The 24,072-nt window shown below is 32.2% G+C and overlaps 1 protein-coding gene and 1 long non-coding RNA gene across 3 annotated transcripts; one reads left to right on the top strand and one right to left on the bottom strand.

The window, feature by feature from the left end:
• Positions 1-582: 582 nt before the first annotated feature.
• LOC143082538 (uncharacterized) lies at positions 583-23,600 on the bottom strand. 2 transcript variants are annotated; one of them, XM_076258253.1, is made up of 13 exons: positions 23,481-23,600; positions 18,061-18,276; positions 16,958-17,135; positions 14,767-14,911; positions 13,607-13,810; positions 12,889-12,947; positions 10,405-10,500; positions 9,825-9,968; positions 9,339-9,462; positions 5,537-5,612; positions 4,802-4,874; positions 2,607-2,732; positions 583-865 (listed from the first exon to the last, which is right to left on the bottom strand). In XM_076258253.1, the coding sequence occupies exons 2-13, from the start codon at positions 18,270-18,272 to the stop codon at positions 767-769; spliced, it is 1,536 nt and encodes a 511-aa protein (XP_076114368.1). In that variant the 5' UTR covers positions 18,273-18,276; positions 23,481-23,600; the 3' UTR covers positions 583-766. The 2 variants fall into 2 exon arrangements, with proteins under 2 accessions (XP_076114368.1, XP_076114369.1); XM_076258254.1 differs by having other exon boundaries at positions 23,441-23,534.
• Positions 19,224-21,826, top strand: LOC143082537 (uncharacterized). Its single transcript, XR_012980414.1, has 3 exons — positions 19,224-19,754; positions 21,341-21,441; positions 21,715-21,826. It is a non-coding gene; the product is annotated as an uncharacterized LOC143082537 (long non-coding RNA).
• Positions 23,601-24,072: the final 472 nt, after the last annotated feature.

Genomic DNA, 24,072 nt, shown 5'->3' with positions numbered 1-24,072 from the left:
ACTGATTTTTATAGTTTATACTTGTGGTGTAATGTTATTCACTTTCCCAGGTTAGGGGTGTGTTTGGTATCATCAAATATGTCTAACCCTTCAGATTCTGTATGTGCCTGTCCCTAGTCAGGAGCTGGTATTACAGTGGTTGTAGTTTGTTCCAAGAAATTACTGTCAATTTTGATCATAAATCAGGTCATTAGTTTCTCGTTTGAATTGATTGCCATTTGCCATTTTAGGGCCTTTTACTATTTTTGCAGTATTGGTTTTGCTAATTGTTGTTAACAATATTATCATTTGGTCTCTGGTGAAGAGTTGTCTCAAACTCTGATGAGATCTAGCAATGTTGTGATGTTGGATGTTAAATACAAAGCAATAACATATCAAACTAAAAAGTGTTCTTCAATTCATAACAAATTATACTAGTTAATTGTTTTAAAACAAACAAACAAAATTAATCTTGAAACAATATTTGTAATTTCATTATTGTCATTGATCTTTAATCCAATGACCGAGAGAAAAATGGTCAGCTACAAAAAAAGGCGATCCAACAAACTTTTTGGCCCTTGTTAAGATTAATAACTAAAAATATTGATCGTAACATTTTACTATATTTTACCCCTAATGCAACTTAATACATTGATAATTTGACTTAAATTATGATAGAATTTGATACAACAGTTCAGAGATACCATTATTATTCCTGCACAATAAATCCTTTAATTATCGGGTAAATTTAAACATCATTCCATGTAAATGTATTTGTTCTTATATATCATTTTAATTTAACCACAGCAGCCTGTATAGATTTCTTCAGAAATGTCTTGTGTGACATCACCATTTGGGTCAAAATCTCTTTATGTTCTTTGTTCATCTGAAATGTATAATTACACACCTATAAAATCTTACATGATGAAGATAAAACAAGAAAAACTTGGTTGACATACCGCCACTGGCCCCACTCCTAAGTTTGGCAAACTGCAAGTGTGTGTGTCTGACTAATCCCCAAAACACCTACACACTTCAATTTATCATTGCCAAGCTGCCCATCCTAGAAAATACCATGTCTACTGTCCAGTAATACATGAATAAAAATAAATAAGAGAAATTAAATATATTGATTAATTTATTGTTGATTCCTTAACATTCAGTGTCCAAACTTCAACATATTGAAAAATTCAAAGTATCATCAAACAGGAAGTAGGTGTCTGATAGGTAAGAAATGTTATCACATATTCAAAGTATCATCAAACAGGAAGTAGGTGTATGATAGATAAGAAATTTGATCACGTTTTCCAACCCACCACTACCATGCTGTTGACTAAATATGTCATTCAGTAGTACCTAAGAGAATAGTGATGGAAATATTTGGACAAATGACTGGAGGACTAAGTAAACACATACAGATTCCTAAACTTACGTGGGTGTGTGCTGTATCACTGATGTACAAATATATGTAAAATTGACTAAAGATGAAAAATTATCAATAGTAACCAAATGTGTTCCTAGATTGTATAACAGAGCGACAAATTCTGACAGGACTAACTTAAAAAGAGATGGCAGCTACATTTAATGACTTTTAAAATGGTTTAAGGTGGTATGGGTGTCTTCCGCCATCTTGGATTGTAAAAAACAGAGAATCTAAGGTCTAGATTTTCTAACAAGTTAGCAAAATTGGATGCAGGAATGCAGATATTTAATGTGAATTTTCATTTAAAAGAACCAATTTATAACAATATAACTTATAAATATTAGTATTTTTACGAGTGTTGATTATTTTTGGTTGTTTTTTGAATGTTTTTATATTTGCATTTTTAAGGGGAGGTAACTCTAAAACAGTACATTTTCTGAAGGATTCTACATGGAATTTTTCTATTTAGTATTTTAGCCGGAAAAATGTACGGTGACCCTATCTTTCCTTTTGATTTTCTCAACGCATTGTCTGAAAGCTATCTTTTCCTAATTTATTTTGCAATTCTATCATTTCGTTTAGTTTCTAATCACAAAATGGTGTTTTTTCCTTTATAATCCATACAAAATGTGTGATTTTGTCACCACCTGTAGCTTGAGAAAATGCACGGTGACCTATCACTTTAATTATATTTTTGAACATATATCAATAGATACTACGTTTTGGCAAAGTATGAACAAATTCTATCATTTTTATTTTAGACTCCCATACACCACCTTAAGATAAGAACTTAAAAGAATCACTTATTTAAGTCAGTCTTCAATCAAACAATGTATTAATAAGGAAGTTTGCTACTCAGTTTCAAAATAACAAGCTTTTCATAAAACTAGTATATACTGATAGGGGGTTAATTAAGGAATCAAAAAAGTAAAAAAATATATAGAGGTCAATGTCAAGGTTTTTGAGATATTAGCCATTGAAATTTTGGTGGGGAAAATGTTCTCCTTTGACTTTTCATAGCTTTATCATTGTTTATCAAGTTAAAGTTCTCAAAAACTATTAAAAAGAAAATTAGGGGTCAATCAGCAAAAACTTTTAAGGCATTCAAATAGATAAAGTAAGAGGATTCCAAGAATCTGACAAAAATTCCAAATCATGACAAGCGAACATCCTTAATGCCTACCAAATGTTTTAAAGGACTTACTTGAGCACCATATTTGTTGACCAATGCCACAATTAACTTTCCAAACTTTAAATTTTTCTCCAGCTTACATCCATATATTTTAAAAGATTCCAATACTGTCAGAAGTAAGCTATCACTGATATCTACCTGAAATTAATGTAACATTAAATGTATTAATAACTCATGATGGTTTAGTACTAAGTGACAAAATAGTGTAAACAATTTCAACTATCAGAAAGTTCTTGAAAAGAATTGTAACACTACCTGATTTTGTTCTTGTACCAAGTTAGATAGTCTCACCGAAAGGGTGTCTCGTAAGTCAGATTTTTGGCTTGATAACACTGCTGGATATTGGTTGTTTTATTATGTAAGTATATTGTGTATGAATAATTCTTGTTGCAAACAATACGTGGCACGTTAATAAACAAATTATTTTTACTGTTTTATTCCTCATTTTAGTGTATGAGTGTGTTGATAGTGTGTGCAGTTTTATGAGTTGCCCCATAACTCTTATATATGTAATCCTATGCAAAATTACACCTTAATTTATTCAAGAGACTATAAATTTGTCCCTACATTTTATACTAATCTAATATACACATAAACCTCAAACTTACGTCATGGCTCAGTCATATAAGCTTTTACTTAGATTTTGTTCAGTAAATGTAAAACAGGAAATGTCTTGGCTTCTTTACTAATTATTGATATTATTTTGATAGTCCTAAATATAAAGCTTTATTACAACTTTCACATAAACTTAACATTGAGCAAGAAAACTAAACATTGAACAATGAACTATGAAATTAAGGTCAAGGTCAGATGAACCATACATGTACAGCTAACAATTTCATACAACAAAATAACTTGGTACAAGAACAAAATCGGGTAGTATTTCTTTTTAAAGAAAAACTGACCAAAACACCAAAAACTTAACACCGACCAATGAACCTTGAAACTGAGGTCACAGTCAAATAAAACCTGCAGGACTGACATATAGATCATTAAATATTTCCATACACCAAATATAGCTAACCTATTGCATGTTGTATTAGAAAAAAAGACCAAAACTCAAAAACTTAACCTCTGAACCATGAAAATGAAGTCAAGGTCAGATGACACCTGCCAGCTAGACATGTACACCTTACAATTATTCCATACACCAAATATAGTAGACTTATTACATACAGTATAAGACATGTAAGAAAAACAGACAAAAACACAAAAACTTAACTATAATGAAAATGAGGTCAAGGTCAGATGACACCTGTCAGTTGGACATGTTCACCTCACAGTCCTTCCATACACCCAATATACTAGACCTATTCCTTATAGTATCTGGGATATGGACTTGACCACCAAAACTTAACCTTGTTCACTGATCCATAAAATGAGGTCGAGGTCAAGTAAAAACTGTCTGATGGGCATGAGGACCTTGCAAGGTACGCACTTACTAAATATAGTTATCATATTACTTATAATACGAGAGAATTTAACATTACAAAAAATCTTAACTTTTTTTCGAAAAATCAATGAACCATGGAAATGAGGTCAAGGACATTGGACATGTGACTGACAGAAACTTTATAACATGAGGCATCTATATACAAAGTATGAAGCATCCAGGTCTTCTACCTTCTAAAATATAAAGCTTTGAAGAAGTTAGCTAAGGCCACCGCAACCGGATCACTATCCCTATTTCAAGCTTTCTGTGACAAAAGTCACAGGCTCAAAAAAAAAAATTATCATTCAAGACCAATACCTCATCTAGCCATCAACTAAATGGTGTTGGTCATATTTGTCATATTTTAGATCTAGTATTTCAGATCATTTTTACTGCTTACAATGTCTTACTATCAAGCATTGTTTTCAAAATAATGATTTAAAAGGATTGAATTAGTCACAAATTGTTACATGCATTTAAGAGCATTTAGTTCTTTACTGAGGCAATTGATTCAGTCATTTGTCAATCTTGTGCAGATGCTCAAATTTTTAGGACCCTTCTTTTTTTGTAAAAACATTTAATACACTAGACCTATGTAAGTATTTCATTTACATTCATATCATAACTGATTGACAAAAGTAATCATTTGTAACCTTTCGTGAGGTGCATTTTAAAATTTCAATTTGGTGATTTGTTTATGGATTTCTAATGATTACACCAAAAGGCTTAAATCACTGAGGCTTTTATTGAAGAAAATTAAATAAATAATAATTACCTTTCCTTCAAACAACGCATGTAAAACAGAAATATGATTATCTGTAATATCTATAGACTTTTTCAACAACTGCCTGAAAAAATTACATACTTCATTAATTCGTAAATTAACCATTTAATTAACATTTAGATTAGTCCATTGAAAAAACATCTTTCATTTTGAACCTTGCATAATGTCAAGGTCCAGAGGTTAAATTATTAACTGAATGTGAACAACATAAAAGAAATAACTTAAAATAACTTTACCATGTTTACAGAAAATGGAAATAAATTATTCTAATTTCTATTTCTCTCTATTGCAAACACAATCAGAATCAGTCACCTAAACAGGACATTAAGGATATTTGATACACTTGTGTTTGATGCTTAAGTCAGATATTTGAAATCCTCTACATTTATCTATGTAGTTTCTTAAAAAAAAGTGCTCGCTTACATCTCCTTTTATTTTCATCATAATTAGTTTTAAAATCCATTTTTGAAAATTTTATAAAAATCCATGTTACTTTTCCATAGTTTTTGAAAGAAACAGGATGCTAGAACTAAAAATACGAAAAATCAAGAGAGAATAGTTTTCAATCAAAATTTACTATGTTATTTCTCAAATACAAGGTCACAGATCTATCATTTTTTCTGCTTTTTAAGTTCAGTTATTTATAGACTACCAATTAATTACAGTCTTTTAAAAAGGTTGTTATTCTGAAATAGAGGAGCGAACAACCTTAATTTTAATACTTACTCCAGAAAATATAACTTGTCTGTATTATGAAATATCTCCTTGCATACTTTAATTATAAGGTCAGCTTGATAGGTTCCTGTTGTAAAATAATGAATTGTCATTATCATTATGAGTTTTTTTTATATATTCATGTATTGCATTGTAAACTACCACATTTATTAGGTGCAGCTGACATATAACTCATAATGCACGACTGAATCACCTAATTATGAAAATTGAACAATTATTTTCTCAAATTTTTTAATCCTGTTAATGTAATTTCTGATTATAAGGTAGATATATACAAAACATGGATGGTTAGCTTTTCTACCTTCATACATGTTTAATACAAAAAGTTAATGCTGGCACCACTGATGAAATAAAATTAAAATTAGTTTTAATTACAAATGAAAATGTACTACCGGTGTTTTCAATAGGCTATTCATGCATTGCGGTACCACTACGCATACAGTTTCAGCCGCCATGCGTTTATCATAGCCGCAATGCATCCCGCTATGTGTGAAATTTTTATTATCTTATAAAATGTTGTGACAAGTGACAAAACTCTACAGGTGTTTCAAACTCACTGGACTGATAATTGATCTTAATTAGATGCAACGCTCTGATTTTACAACCCCGTTAATTAGATAGAACAACATTCAAGACTTTGATTACATAATAGAAATCGGGAGTTTAAATTGTTTTAATGATAAATATCATAGCCTGACACAGCTTCCAATATCCTTCCGTGAAAAATAACTAGAGGCTCTAAAGAGCCTGTGTCGCTCACCTTGGTCTATGTGAATATCAAACAATAGACACAGATGGATTCATGACAATATTGTGTTTTGGTGATGGTAATGTGTTTGTAGATCTTACTTTACTAAACATTCTTGCTGCTTACAATTATCTCTATCTATAACAGTACTTTCTGTGGAAAATGTTATTGAAAATCTTCAAATTTTAAGAAAATTGTTAAAAATTGACTATGAAGGGCAATAACTCCTTAGGGGGTCAATTGACTATTTTGGTCATACTGACTTATTTTTAGTTCTTACTTTGCTGTACATTATTGCTGTTTACAGTTTATCTCTATCTATAATAATATTCAAGATAACAACCAAAAACTGCAAAATTTCCTTAAAATTACCAATTCAGGGGCAGCAACCCCATAACGGGTGGTCCGATTCATCTGAAAATTTCAGGGCAGATAGATCTTGACCTAATAAACAATTTTACCACATGGCAGATTGCTCTAATTGCTTTGGTTTTTGAGTTATAAGCCAAAAACTGCATTTTACCCCTATGTTCTATTTTTAGCCATGGCGGCCATCTTGGTTCGTTGGCCGGGTCACCGGACACATTTTTTAAACTATATACCCCAATGATGATTATGGCCAAGTTTGGTTAAATTTGGCCCAGTAGTTTCAGAGGAGAAGATATTTCTAAAAGATTACTAAGATTTACGAAAAATGGTTAAAAATTGACTATAAAGGGCAATAACTCCTAAAGTGGTCATCTGACCATTTTGGTCATGTTGACTTATTTGTAGATCTTACTTTGCTGAACATTATTGCTGTTTACAGTTTATCTCTATCTATAATAATATTCAAGATAATAACCAAAAACAGCAAAATTTCCTTAAAATTACCATTTCAGGGGCAGCAACCCAACAACGGAATGTCTGATTCATCTGAAAATTTCAGGGCAGATAGATCTTGACCTGATGAACAATTTTACTGTGTGTCAGATTTGCTCTAAATGCTTTGGTTTTTGAGTTATAAGCCAAAAACTGCATTTTACCCCTATGTTCTATTTTTAGCCATGGCGGCCATCTTGGTTGGTTGGGCGGGGCACCAGACACATTTTTTAAACTAGATACCCCAATGATGATTATGGCCAAGTTTGGTTAAATTTGACCCAGTAGTATCAGAGGAGAAGATTTTTCTAAAAGATTACTAAGATTTACGAAAAATGGTTAAAAATTGACTATAAAGGGCAATAACTCCTAAAGTGGTCAACTGACCATTTTGATCATGTTGACTTATTTGTAGATCTTACTTTGCTAATCATTATTGCTGTTTACAGTTTATCTCTATCTATAATAATATTCAAGATAATAACCAAAAACAGCAAAATTTCCTTAAAATTACCATTTCAGGGGCAGCAACCCAACAACGAAATGTCCGATTCAACTGAAAATTTCAGGGCAGATAGATCTTGACCTGTTGAACAATATTACCCCATTTCAGATTTGCTCTAAATGCTTTGGTTTTTGAGTTATAAGCCAAAAACTGCATTTTACCCCTATGTTCTATTTTTAGCCATGGCGGCCATCTTGGATGGTTGGCCGGGTCACCGGACACATTTTTTAAACTAGATACCCCAATGATGATTGTGGCCAAGTTTGGTTAAATTTGGCCCAGTAGTTTCAGAGGAGAAGATTTTTGTAAAAGTTAACGCAGGACGACGACGACGACGACGCCGGACGACACCGGACGCCGGACGCCAAGTGATGAGAAAAGCTCACTTGGCCCTTTGGGCCAGGTGAGCTAAAAAGTAAACCTTTTGCAATATAAATTTTACATTTGTAGTCATATTTAAAGTCTGACATCATTAATTTATTGAAATATTTATATCAAACGCAGTTGATTAATTGTAACAGAGAATACACATCATTGGGTTGAAACATGATGTAATTTTGACCTCCGTAGCAGAGTTCAAAAAATTTATGGGTCACTGAATATTCATAATATATTTCAGATCGTCTGTTGTTTTGATGTCAAAGATTATTTGATTTTTTAAACTGATCATTCAAACTAGTTCTAATCCAGAAGAAAGTAAAAACATTGCTTGACTGTACCTTAAATTGAATATCTATATCCAAATTAAATTAATTAAAGTTGTAATCCATGATCACAAATTGAATGCTTTGTTTACAATTGTTGAAAGTCATGTGCTTTTTGGCGGGAAAATTCAGGAAACCCCTTAACAGGAAACAGTTACATTTCATTGTTATTTAAAGACAGTAAGAAGTTCATTTTGGAAATCATTTTGATTAACTGCTAAGATTTATTCATGAAAAACTATTTCTTCGGGTGAAACTGATAATACTAAAAAAAATATCTACAGGGCCCTTGAAAAAAACTTTTGGATCCAGACTGACCTTTGGAGAAAATGTTAAGTATTGTTCAGCCCGTATTGTTCCTGACTGTATTGCAGATTTATGTGAAGTTTTGAAACTGATATGCACAATTCATTTCCTTAGTGTATAAATAGCAATAATTCTACAAAACAACGCTGCACTCCACATTGCAAATTAACCTTAGACCAACGATGCATCAACAATTTTCTAGGGAAGACACTGACTACTATACATTTGTTTAGCAAGACCTATTGTGATGTGTCTTTTGCTCTTTGATTTTGCACATATATCTCAATTATTGTAATAACTGATACATGTACTTATTTCTCGGAGGGTTGGTTTATTTATATGAAATATATTAAATAAAACACACAGATAATGTGTCTATTGGACACAGAAGATGCGCCAGCTTGGATATAAGGTTATAAAGGGGCATAACTCCAGAACTATAAAAGTAACGCCTCTCAAATTTGACATTGATAAATAGTTTTGTGGTACTATTAATAAGCATAGAGTATAATTTTCATAATATTGAGTAGAGGCAAACTATAGTTAGAGAATGAAGACCAATTTCAGGATGTACATATAGATGGACACTCAGGGATAAACTTTAATGTACCCTCCACTACAGAAGAGCCATAAGATAAATACTAAATTTACACAATAATATCAATTTACCAAACTGAGGATTTACAATAGCAGGAACGAAAACACCACCAATCAGAGGTTTAGAAAATGATTCTGACACCATGGCAACTACTCCTGTTAAAATTCTTGATGCACTTTGGTTCATTTCTATAACCTGAAAAAAGTAATAATTAGAAAAAGAAGTTTTGAAACAAATGCCTTCAGCACATTTTTTAACTTTTAGAACTATGCAATTTTTTAGACAATAAATAAAAGAAACAGACTAGAAACATTTTATTTTCAAATTCAGTTGAAACAAAAAAGTTAGGTATGTTTTCGAAGGAATAAAAATGTCCAATAAAAACATGAAATTTTGAATAAATGTCTGAAATTTCGATCCCATTTGTTTCTTAAAGTAGCACATGCAGGTATTTTTTAAATTAAATATTTGAATAAACTACTAGGTGAAAAATAGCTAGTATGCGAAGAAAAAAAACTTTATGGGATCAAAACTGTATTGTATGCCTTTAAAAATACCTTCTGCAGTAATAAAGCTGACAACATAACTGTACAGTTACTATGAGAAATCATTCTATCTAGCTGTTGTATCTGATTACAAGCTGTTGCCATGGCAGTCTCAGATATGTCTGCAATACACACTTCCTTGCACAGCATTTCTACCTGTAAAAATAAATTAATATTCTAGAAGCTTCCAAAATATTAGAGTTTAAAAATCAGCATGTTTTAAGTTTTTTGATCATGCTCCGAGTGACGTCATTTTTGTGTGAATTGACAAAATATCATTTGGAAAACAATCACTCTTTGTCAATGACATAAAAAATATTCGATTGAGATACTAAAAAATACTTGAAAACATTTCATATCCTTCAATGAACTTCAGATTATTGTGTTTGTTGTCTTTCCTTTTTTTGTGATTTCACTATACATTAACACCATTAGCTTTGTAAAATTCACTCAAACTTTTTTTTCCCCTCTCCCAAACATTTTTTTGTAAGTGAAATGCTCTCCACTATGTATATTATTTATTGAATCTTACCACACTTGTATTTTGTAAGTGAAATGCTCTCCACTATGTATATTATTTATTTAATCTTACCACACTTGTATTTGAAGTTAAAATTAAATCAATCTCATCTTGAACCTCAGCATCTTCTCCACTTTCCCATCTATCTTTTATCATTTTCATCTTTTCCTAGAAGTAAATGAATAGTTCATTGTTTTAAGCATTTACTTGAAAAAAATTTATCAACCATTATCAGCTATATTTAAATAAACTAGATGTATTTGATTTATTAATTATTAATATTTCTTGTTATAGTTGTACTTTTTTCAGTGGATGACATTTAATCTGCATTAAAGTTTTGAGAGTTCTTCATAATATGTACATTGTACATTATATAACATAGAAATGAAAAGAATTTGTAAGGGTTCTGTGGAACCCAGTGTCTCACCTACTTTTGCTATTTGTCGCAGGCTCAACAAATTTTTTTTTTTTTAATAAAAATGTTACTCTAGATACTTTCTTTTGATTGTAGGAAGATTCTGTCAAAGTTTGGTAAAAATCCAGGATAGTTTATGTATCTAATAAATGTTTAAACCTTTAACTGCAGACTGTATGTAATGTTAACTTGAAGAAAAACTAAGTCCATTTTAAAATAAAATATGGAAAACAGGATATTTTCTTACAAACTGATGTTCAGTGGTTGTGGTTTGTTGATTTGGTTATTTATTGTTTCTCGTTTTTTATAAAGATTAGACCATTGTTTGTCACATTTGAATGGTTTAATACTTGTCATTTTTTGGGCCCTTTATAGCTTGCTGTTAGGTGTAAGCCAAGGCTCTGTGTTGCAGACCCTACTGTGACTTATAATGGTTTATTTAAAAAAAATTAGGACTTGGACTCATTGGCACTCTTACCACATCTCTTATGTCTATGTCTAGATGAAAAATATTGTTAAATTATTATTATTACCTAACTTTTATCATTTTATATAGGGCCTATCTAATAAACATAATACTCTAAGTGCTTAACATATAAAATTGAAGGAAAATATATATCACAATGCATACAATAATAGCAATTATATATATATGAACATAAGAATGAAACAGAAATTAAATAGAATAATGATGTAAATTAAAAGCAATGAAAGGGGAAATATATATCACAATGAATACCTGAAAACATATTAGAATATAACAGTCAACCAAAAATTAAATAAAATAATTATGATAAGTATGTACATTCCCTGCGGTATATACACAAGTCAATCCTATAGAAATTTGCATTAAAGGATTTTAATCTAGAGGCTCTAAAGAGCCGGTGTCTCTCACCTTGGTCTATGTGCATATTAAACAAGAACACAGATGGATTCATGACAAAATTGTGTTTTCGTGTTGGTGATGTGTTTGTAGATCTTACTATATTGAACAATCTTGCTGCTTACAATTATCTCTATCTATAATGAAATTGGCCTGGAAGTGACAGTGGAAAATATTTTGTAAAAATTAATGAAAATTGTTAAAAATTGACTATAAAGGACAATAACTCCTTAAAGGGTCAATTGACTACTTTGGTCAACTTGACTTAATTGTAGCTCTTACTTTGCTGTACATTATTGCTATTTACAGTTTATCTCTATCTATAATAATATTCAAGATAATAACCAAAAGCTGCAAAATTTTTCTTAAAATTACCAATTCAGTGGCAGCAGCCCAATAACAAGTTGCCTGATTGGTCTGGAAATTTCAGGGCAGACAGATCTTGACCTAATGAACAATTTTATCCACAGTTTTGGTTTCAGAGATATGAGCCAAAAACTGCATTTTACCCTATGTACTACTTTTAGCCATGTCGGCCATCTTGGTTCACGGGCGAGGTCATCAGACACATTTTTTAAACTAGATACACTAATGATGATTGTGGACAAGTTTGGTTAAATTTGTCTTAGAAGCTTAAGAGAAGAAGTTTTTGTAGAAGATTACAAAAATTTAGAAAAAAATGTTAAAAATTGACTTTAAGGGGCAATTACTCATGGTCATGTTGACTTATTTGTAAATCTTATTTTGCTGAATATTATTGCTGTTTACAGTTTATCTCTATCTTTAATAATATTCAAGATAATAACCAAAAACCGCAAAATTTCCTTAAAATTACTAACTTCAGGGCAGCAACCTAACAACAGGTTCTCTGATTCATCTAAAAATTTCAGGGCAGATAGATCTTGACCTGATAAACAATTTTACCCCATGTCAGATTTGCTCGAAATGCTTTGGTTTCACAGATATAAGCCAAAATCTACAAACTATGTTCTATTTTTAGCCATGGTGGCCATCTTGATTGGTTGGCCAGGTCACTGGGCACAATTTTTAAACTAGATACACCAATGATGATTGTGGCCAAGTTTGCTTTAATTTGACCTAGTAGTTTTAGAGGAGAAGATTTTTGTAAAAGATAACAACGACGGACGACGAACACAAACTCAACGGCAAAGTGATGAGAAAAGCTCACTTGGCCCTTCAGGCCAGGTGAGCTAAAGATGCTTTAAAACATAGTTGCATATATAAAGACTAAGCATACCAAATCTTCTAGTTGTATATCTGTCTGTGACTTTTCTTCTATCATACAAGTTACTTGAGCTAAACAAAAAATAATAATAAAGTTATGTTTAAAAAAAAAAAAATCAAAATCAAACTGATTTTCAGTTTCCCACCTGGTTCTCTTGAATAACAAGTGGACTGATTTCCTCTTCATTGCTCTTATTCTTAGCAATTTAAACTTACTCCAAAAAAAATATTTTTTTTATAATCAAATGTGTGGTTACCTTGATATCTGAAGTAGCTTTGTTTGGTCAAAATTCATTTGTTGACTTTAGATTATGAACATGAAAATGTCTAATTTTCTTGCTTTCCTCTTATTTGGCAAAATTTGCTACTGGACATTAATCATCATCATCATCATCTGACTATTGTGATGTGAAGTGAAAAAAGTAAGTATTTTGTATTATGTCATACAGGAAAATAAAATCTTTTTATAGATCATTGGAAAAGAACAATAATGCTTACTTTATACTTACCTAAGAAAACCAGGAGCCGCAAACATATCTGTGGTTGAATTTACTATTTGTTAACCATTGTGTAATAATTATCCACTATAAATTTGAATTCATTAAGTCATGGTTTTTTGTGCACTGAAATTTTTGAATAATTGAGCAGGCTATATAGGGGGAGATCAATCTATTTCTGCTCGTATATAACATGAAATTTACAATAAGATAAAACAATAAGGTTAATCTTACAATGGTCCATTTGAGTGAGAGGTTGTATTTCAAGTCTTGGCAAATTCTGTAGTGGTTCCTCCTCTAGCATGATTAAATCAGGGGAGGTCATTCCTTCATTGTCAGGGGAGATAACTCCATTATCAGGAGAGGTAACTCCTTCCATGTCATCATCCTCCTCAACTTTTTTTTCATGGGTATCAGCATTGCCTTGTATAACTGAACCTTAAAACATTAAAAATATTTTTTTAATGTGTTGCGTACATATGATACCTAAAACATATATTTATCAATTCCAGTGACTTACAAAAGATATGATATTGTTAGTCTTTATTGACCAATATTCATGCAATATCATTGTGTATTAACATAATATATCCCACAGAACATAATGAAAAGTTTCAGTGCAATATTGTTGTATTGCACTAGTGCAAATAAAGATTCAAATGTTCAACCGCATCATCAGTTACAAAAATATAATTTGCACCAGTCCTAAGTCAGAAACCTGGAGTCCGTTTCACAAAAATACTTAAGACTAAGATTGATTGTATGTCATGAACCATTCAGTATACTTAAGGATGTTCGCTCCTCTTGTTTTTGAATTTTTGTCAGATATTTGAAATCCTCTGGTTTTATCCATCTAGTGCCCATTAAAATTTTTACCCATTAAGCCCTATTTTTCTTTTCATAATTTTAAAACATACAGTTTTATAAGTCATATTTGAAAATTTTATAAAATCCTTGTTATTTTTTCATGGTTTTTGAAAGACAAATGATGACAATGTTAATTGTAGAAAAAATCTAGAGAGAAATATTTCCCGCGAAATTTTAGCTGTCTTTAATCTCGAAAACAAGCACACGGACCCCTAGTTTTTTTCTGCTTTTCTAGTTTCTTTATTTATATACTATCAATTTATAGCAGTCTTTTAAAAAGCTTGTTATTTTGAAACAGAGTAGCGAACATCCTTAAGATCAATCTTAGTCATAAGTTTATTTGTGAAATTGACTCCTGTTGTTCAGTGGTTGTTGTTTATTGATATGGTTCTTAACTGTTTCTTGTTTCTTATATAGATTAGACCCTTGGTTTTCCTGTTTGAATGGTTTAACACCACATCTTCTTATGTCTAATAACCTTAAATTATCATTGAAATGCATTGCAAGTACTGGATGAAGTGACATACCGAAATTAACCTGTGCTGTTATTGTCCATGGAGAGGTCTTAATTTCAGAATTCTGAAGCTGCTGGTAAACAGAATTAGCATAGGTTTGGTTTCCAGGTGTAAATTCATACTGTAAGTATTCTTTCTTTTGTCCTTCGGTAGAAACCTATTAATCATGTTAATAAATAAAGTCCATATCAGTGAAATGAAGGTAAATAAATAAAGTCCATATCAGTGAAATGAAGGTAAATAAATAAGATTGACATGATTGATATGTTGATGAAAATATGGCACATAAATAATAACAAAGAAATTCTTTCATTTTTTGACACGAGTATCTAAAATATACCATAACATCATGTACATGTAATTTATGTAAATAAAAACAGACCTGAAAATGGTAGAAAAACATGGATGTGAAGATAAGTCTTGCCTACGTATACTGTCACATTGTTGATGTGAAGATAAGTCTTGCCTACGTATACTGTGACATTGTGGATGTGAAGATAAGTCTTGCCTACGTATACTGTGACATTGTTGATGTGAAGATAAGTCTTGCCTACGTATACTGTGACATTGTTGATGTGAACATAAGTCATGCCTACGTATACTGTGACATTGTGGATGTGAAGATAAGTCTTGCCTACGTATACTGTGACATTGTGGATGTGAAGATAAGTCTTGCCTACGTATACTGTGACATTGTGGATGTGAAGATAAGTCTTGCCTACGTATACTGTGGCATTGTGGATGTGAAGATAAGTCTTGCCTACGTATACTGTGGCATTGTTGATGTGAAGATAAGTCATGCCTACGTATACTGTGGCATTGTTGATGTGAACATAAGTCTTGCCTACGTATACTGTGGCATTGTTGATGTGAACATAAGTCTTGCCTACGTATACTGTGGCATTGTTGATGTGAAGATAAGTCATGCCTACGTATACTGTGGCATTGTTGATGTGAAGATAAGTCTTGCCTACGTATACTGTGACATTGTTGATGTGAAGATAAGTCTTGCCTACGTATACTGTGACATTGTTGATGTGAAGATAAGTCTTGCCTACGTATACTGTGACATTGTTGATGTGAAGATAAGTCTTGCCTACGTATACTGTGACATTGTGGATGTGAAGATAAGTCATGCCTACGTATACTGTGACATTGTGGATGTGAAGATAAGTCTTGCCTACGTATACTGTGACATTGTGGATGTGAAGATAAGTCTTGCCTACGTATACTGTGACATTGTAGATGTGAAGATAAGTCTTGCCTACGTATACTGTGACATTGTGGATGTGAAGATAAGTCTTGCCTACGTATACTGTGACATTGTGGATGTGAAGATAAGTCTTGCCTACGTATACTGTGACATTGTGGATGTGAAGATAAGTCATGTCTACGTATACTGTGACATTGTGGATGTGAAGATAAGTCTTGCCTACGTATACTGTGACATTGTGGATGTGAAGATAAGTCTTGCCTACGTATACTGTGACATTGTGGATGTGAAGATAAGTCTTGCCTACGTATACTGTGACATTGTGGATGTGAAGATAAGTCTTGCCTACGTATACTGTGACATTGTGGATGTGAAGATAAGTCTTGCCTACGTATACTGTGACATTGTGGATGTGAAGATAAGTCTTGCCTACGTATACTGTGACATTGTGGATGTGAAGATAAGTCTTGCCTACGTATACTGTGACATTGTGGATGTGAAGATAAGTCTTGCCTACGTACATTGTATACTGTGACATTGTGGATGTGAAGATAAGTCATGCCTACGTATACTGTGACATTGTGGATGTGAAGATAAGTCTTGCCTACGTATACTGTGACATTGTTGATGAACAATTATTCTGATGAAGGAAATGGATAAAGGTTAGAGTACAATGTATAAACGTTAAATGAACTTTTCATATCAGGGCCTTTTATAGCTGACTATGCGGTATGGGCTTTGCTCATTGTTGAAGGCCGTACGGTGACTTTTAGTTGTTAATGTCTGTGTCATTTTTGTCTCTTGTGGACAGTTGTCTCATTGGCAATCATACCACATCTTCTTTTTTATATTTTCAGACCATTATAAATTTGCACTGTCACACAAGAGTATTCACAATTTGTCAAAAAAGCTGAGTAAAACCCATTTCACTACATTCATTATACATGTATTACTAAAGATAAAGCTAAAACATAAGAATTTAAGTAATACCAGGTATGCTTGTAACATTCTGTACAGAATTTCAACCCAGGAGTCCACTTGCATAGAATTCCCTATTCCTTCCAGAAAATATTTTAGACTTGACTTCGGAATAAATTGTCTATGATGCAACAAAAATGCCAGCAAACCTTGTTGTAGAAATCCTGGTAGTTGGCTGTATCTTGTAACACTGAAATATAAAATTCATGGTGAAAGTGGTAGAAGTTTTCTTTTCAATATCATGTTTATTGTTTTGGAGATATAACATGTATAATCATGATAATATAAACCCAAACTTATTACTGTTTCAATTCTTCATGTTAATTGGGAAAAACATAATTTAAGAAAGGAGTAGATTCAGTAAGACCCCTATTTGGCCCCAAAATATAGCAGTTTTACAAAATTGTGAAAATGTAATCTTTTAGCTATTTACTGGAAAGTAGAATGCTTCTGCTACATAAATATGGGCTGTTTTTGACAATACAATGCACATATATCGGGTTCTAGCATCATTAAGTCATGCTAAATTTCTGAAATCTTCACAATTTGAGCATTTTAGTTAAATTTTAGACGGTTTCCGTCTAAAATGAAAGTGGCCACATTCGTGGTCATTCATAATATTGAAATGTAAGTTGTATTTGATGATAATACATAACATATATAAAGGTTGAGGATGAACACCGATGTGGCCACTTTCATTTTTGACAAAAACCATTTGGAAAGTGACGTTTTTTGGCATATATTTGGCTTTTAAAATGGAAATTCACCCAATGATGTGATGTTATTTTGATTTTGGTGATATGAATAATGAAATTACCCAAAATTCTGAAATTATATATGGCAAATCAGCATGATTAGGTATTATTTTTTCTCTTGAATGCTGTCTAACTTGAATGATGGCATTAAACAGATTATTTCAAAATTAAAGGAATGAATTTGATGAAATATGGCACTTGCAAATCTATGATTTTTGTTTTCACAGCATTTTTGTGGCATATGTCATGTATGTAGACTATATTTGGTAGCATAGATAAACTTAAATATCCAATTATATTTGTCATTCAACTGAATACAAGATATTGTATATGTATTGGTATTTAATAATTAAAACTTACAATATAAGTTCTCCTTCCTTGATGGCGGGTTCTTCTGCCAACAAACTCTGTATAAGATCAGTCCATAGCAATAGTCCTCCATACTTAGATGACCATTGTTCTTCATACCATGCATTCATTCTGTTTAAAACAGTATTATTAGATTTCATGGCAGATTGGAATAATCCTCTCCATTCTACAGGTATAGTGTAGAAAAATCTGTCATCTGACATTGTCCTGTAACAACAAAATTCATCTTTTTTTTTAAATTAGGAACATGTTTTGGCAGCCAATATACTGAAAATTCAGAAATTATTGCTTGCATTTATAATTTTTTATAATCAGATTATTGTGATTTTGTAAATTTGGACTAAAATGTGATATTATATTTATGCAATTATATAAATAAGCAGCTGTGCCATGAGCGCATGCTATGCCTGTTGCTTTTCAAATAATACAATGTAACAATAACTTCTCAATGTCATATCATAAAAAAATAAAAAAAATAAACGGATGTTATATAAAATAGATATAAACCAGTCACCAAACATTCATGATAACTGCTCAAAGGATTGTACTAAAACTGTGAAATCCCCCCTATTTTATGAACAAAATCACATAACTCATTACTCTGAAACATAAAATCTAAAATCTATAAAAATCAAAACAATTCAACAAACATGACAAAGTTTCTTGCAAACTGCTGCAAGTATTTTTGAGTTATTGTCCAAAAACTTGAAAATTCCCCCTTTAAAAAAAAAAAAAAAAAACCAAATGTGAAAACTCAGAAACTTGAATTCTGAAATTTATAAAAATCGAAAGGGAGCTCATGTCAATAGATTATAAACAATTCACCAAAGATTCATTGACTTATTGTCCGACATGTTGATGATGGATTGATGGACAACGGTATACCATTATAGGCGTATAAAATTCAATGTGTTGATAGGTATAGTACAGGAATGGCCCACTTACACTTGAATGCCCCGCTCACATTATCATTTTCTATGTTCAGTGGACTGTAAAATTGGGGGTTAAAACTCTTATTTGGCATTAAAATAAGAAAGATCATATCATTTACAACTGTAAACAGGTAAATAATGTACATATTTAATACTAACTTACCTAAATAAATCCCATTGGGAGAGACCCTTCCCAGCAGGCACAGAACGTTGAACCAACGTTGAAAATATGTTGAAATTTGGTTGTAGCGTTGATCAACGTAAAATCAACGTTGTATCAACGTCAATTCTATTAACGTTTAAATCACGTTGTTGAATCAACGTTGATTTGTGGTTAAAATTTTCAACGTTGAACTGCCAACGTTGAATCAACATTCAATTTGAGTTGATGCTTTCAATGCTTTAATTGGTTGAAAATATAACGTTGATAAACGGTTTAGTTAAGGTTGATGACTTTAAGTGTCGACCAAAATTTCAACTTCGAGATGAGATTGAACCAAATTTTGTGTATTTCCCTTTTTGCTTAAATGATTACTTTTTTATTGGTTTAATAATGTTTTTGAATGAATTCAATGATTACTGTTTCATATATAAATTAATCTTTAAATTGCGATAAAATTATTATAATTATTATAATTACTTGAAACGGATATCTTTTTCTGATTGGCACATGCGTAGAAGACCGACATTTTGAATTTATTTGCGCCAATTTGATTACCACATCAAGTTAAGAGTTGCTCTCAGCAGTGTAAAGTAAGTATAATTTTCATTTCTTGTTTAATTTAATGATAGCTATATGATAATTTAAGATATACAATATTGTAGCGTTTACCGTAATTATATGCATGATATGAGTATAGTGATTTAAGCAGATCAGATATAATTTATGATTATACACACATGTGTTTGTAGTCTCGGGGAACAGCAAGGTTGACCTTAAGATATATTTGTACATTGATTGGGTGCGGCAACTTATTATGTTAAGACTTGAAAAGGGAGAGTGATTTTATGAACATTGATTTGGTAATTTAAAGCAAAAGCGTATGGCAAAGAATTCTATCATTGCAGATACTGGGAGGGCGCGGAGTCATAATATATCATGGAACATCGGTTGAAATTGAAAAAAAACTATATTCGTCTGGCAAATAATAATATTGAAGTTCACCTATGCGATCTCATACTAGTTCTTTTACATGTTTTATATGCTGATATAATTACAAGTCAAAGATTTACAACACATGGCATTCTTGACCTTGCAACACATTCAAAACAAACAAATTCTTTTCTCTGGGTCAGAATAGATGTCACTCCAGCATGTATTCCGAGGATTTATCAATGAAGCAATACAGCAGATAAGAAACATGTGTGACCATAACAAATTAATACACAATGATCTGTCCATTTTCAAAGTGGTCTACATGTATATGATAACTCTAAATAGATGCTTTATCAATTGACCGTATTGAATTATTACAGCACAAAAAAAGTCAAGGAAATAAAACAAATATTCTTTTATTTTTAATGTCTAAACTTAATCCATATGCATGTAAATGAAAATTAAATAAGACGTATCACGAAAGACGGGAATATATTGCAGTTTAAAGAAAAATGTAAACACAGGTTCAAAGTTTAGCAACCATGCTGAAAGTATCTATTGATGAAAGATCATGAAAAAATTAGATGTAAAGTATGACATATATTGTTTCTCGAGATGAGTGACTGTCAAGATCTTGGTGCTTGTGGTGCATTATTGTTTCTCAAGATGAGTGACTGTCAAAATCTCGGTGCTTGTGGTGCAGTATTGTATTTCAAGATGAGTGACTGTCAAGATCTTGGTGCTTGTGGTGCAGTATTGTTTCTCAAGATGAGTGACTGTCAAGATCTCGGTGATTGTGGTGCAGTATTGTATCTCAAGATGAGTGACTGTCAAAATCTCAATGCTTGTGGTCCCCCTTGAGAGGGAAAAATTGGTTAATTATATAATGAATCACTGAAGCATGACTTGAGTCCCCCCTTTCCCTCTATTATTAAGTCAGTGGACCCCTTATGAAAATTTCAGGATCTGCCACTGATTCCAGAATCATGTTTGATTCTCGACTGGACAGACTACATGCTAAATGCTACAATAATAATTATTGGACTTACAGTTTTTCAACCAATTATTGAAAAAATGTAAGATCACAACAATAGATTATAGTGATCTCCGAGGAAAATAAAAACAGAAAGTCCCCAATGAAAGGTTTTGGATGTCCAAATTTTGTAAGCGTGTTTATTCATTAGTTCAGGAGGGCATTAATAATTTGAAAATGCTGTAATTAAATAAACGTATTTTTTTTTAGATGATGTCTTACCAAAAAATCCATGTCTGTAAAGTACATCTCGGGTAAAAAGAATAAATATGTCTATGGTGTCCAAGCTTGACCGATTGAAATAATAAGAGGTGAGTATTGAAATATACACCATTGTTTTTTTTCTTTTAAATTGGCCCTGCATCTTTGTCTACTAAAATCTTTAGGTTTGTTTTTATTAAATTGATTTATTATTTACTATCTGAACTCAAGTTTAAAAAAAACCTGTCATGATAGCTATTGATAAATATTTAAAGAAATAACTATATCATTCATATGACACTAGTGTTCTTTATTTGGGCTGCATAATGAAATTAACCAAATTATGTAAAAGATAGTACAATAAGTTTTTTTTTCGGTTGCAGATGCTGTAGTAACAAGTTTCGAATGTAAAAATTAGAGACCACAATATGGAACAACAGTACAAGATGTCTTGCAGATGGACTATTTTTTTTAAAATAAAATTAAGTAATCAGATTAATTGTGTTTGTTTGACATTGTAGGGGGCATATGTGGGTAACTTGTTATATAACTACTGTGTTATGTCACAAACATATTTTGAGTGTGAACATAATAGTTATAGGTAAAGCAAGATCATGTCTATTAAGAAAAGTGAAGGCACAAAAATGTATACCAACAGAACTACAAACTACATGTACACCAACCACCAACATATAGTTGTGCGACAGTTTTATTACGCATAAAATGGCATTGATGGATATAATAAAGGGTAATAATTTCAGCTGTTAAAAAAGCTCAATTCAACCATTGTTCAACATCCTATTCTCCACATTTACCACATTAAAAGTTTACCTGGGCACACATCCAACCTATTTTCAACATACACTGATCACAGTTCAAAAAACATTCGACCTGATTTCAACATACACTGACCACAGAACAACCAACATTCAACCGGATTTCAACATACACTAACCACACTTCAACCAACATTCGACCTGATTTCAACATACACTGACCACAGAACAACCAACATTCGACCTGATTTCAACATACACTTACCACAGAACAACCAACATTCGACCTGATTTCAACATACACTTACCACAGAACAACCAACATTCGACCTGATTTCAACATACAACAACCACAATTCAACCACCAATCGACTTGTTTTCAACAAACCTCGACCAAATTTAGACCAAAATTCAACATATTTTCAACGTTGAAATCTGACGTTGAAACAACGTTATGTTTTCAACGTCATATCAATTTTCAATCCAACACTACTTTTCAACATGAATTCAACGTTGAAATCTGACGTTTATTCAATGTTGATTCAACGTTGTTGTGTCTGCTGGGTTAGAAAGGGTGAACCTACCAGACAGGTACAGGTAACAGGTAAGGAGCATGTGTAAGTTTCCAGTTGATTTGGCATCTATACTTTATCAAAAACTAGTCTACCTTGACCAAAGAGGGGGATAAGGTTCCAGATGGACATTAAAACTCATAAATCAAAAAGAAACTGAAAACACTTTGGACAGAAAAGAAAAAAATTAATACACAAAACCGGCCCCACAAAACACATCATAGAAAAAAATAAAGAATAAGCAACAGAAACTCTAGCAAAAACTAAGGGTGATCTCAGGTGCTGGGGAAGGGTAAGCAGATCCTGCTCCACTGGTGGCATCCGTTGTGTTGCTCAAGTTAGTACAAATGCGGTAATAAGTAAAAAAAACTTTAAACTGAAGCGGGACAGACGGACGGACGGATGGACGAACTGATGCACAGACCGAAAAACACAATGCCCGTAAGTGGGGAATACAAACACTATCACTACTGTCATACCCGGGGCACAGGCACTTGTTTCTATCCATTGGAAGACCCACTATCAACGTATATTTCTGAGTAAATATACGTTGATAGTGGGTCTTCCAATGGATAGACACAAGTGCCTGTGGTCATAGCATGGATCCAGGGGGGGGGGGGGCGGGGCCTTTCGTGGGAAAAAATTTGTTGATTATATAGGAAATCACTGAAGCATGACTGGAGCGGGGCCCCAACCCCCTTTAGGTCAGTCAGCGGGGCCCTCCTTAGGAAAAGTTCTGGATCCGCCTCTGGTGGTCATACCTCCGGGAACAGTATATTTAATATATATGTTCCTGCATACCTTTACAGGATTTTGTATCCACAAATGGACAGGACTTATCCAATTCGGTGAGAGAAATCAATCAAATTTTGTGCGGAAAAAGTTTCAGTGACGTCAAATGTCATCTTTATCTCTGCGATATTACACACCTTTTTAAAAACACACAAATGATTTAATTTTTATCAAACAATTACCAACGAAAATTATATGAAAAAATAGACAATAACGTCCTTTTCGTTAAACTACGGAAGCCGTAAGGGACACAAAAAAACAAGAATTTTTTTTTTTATTCGAGATCACGATAAAACACTACCGCTTTACCATGATCTCGATAAAACAAAACTGTTATATCGAGATCTCGATTATTATATCGTTATCTCGATTTATTATATCGAGATCTCGGATTATTATATCGTTATCTCGATTCATTCAAACGAGATCCCGGATTATTAAATCGTTATCTCGGTTAAAGATATCGAGATCTCGATAAAAATATATCGTTATCTTGATAAAACGAAACTGTATTTCTGAATTCGTCATTTTGATGTTATCTAAAAAATATTCAAATCAATATCTGAAAAAAAAATTCAAAGCACTCTTTAAAATGTTAAAC

Source organism: Mytilus galloprovincialis, chromosome 7 (assembly GCF_965363235.1).
Source record: "Mytilus galloprovincialis chromosome 7, xbMytGall1.hap1.1, whole genome shotgun sequence".
Classification (NCBI taxonomy): Eukaryota; Metazoa; Mollusca; class Bivalvia; order Mytilida; family Mytilidae; genus Mytilus; species Mytilus galloprovincialis.
Note: the sequence above shows the minus strand (reverse complement) of the source record. Positions and strands in the feature narration are given on the sequence as shown.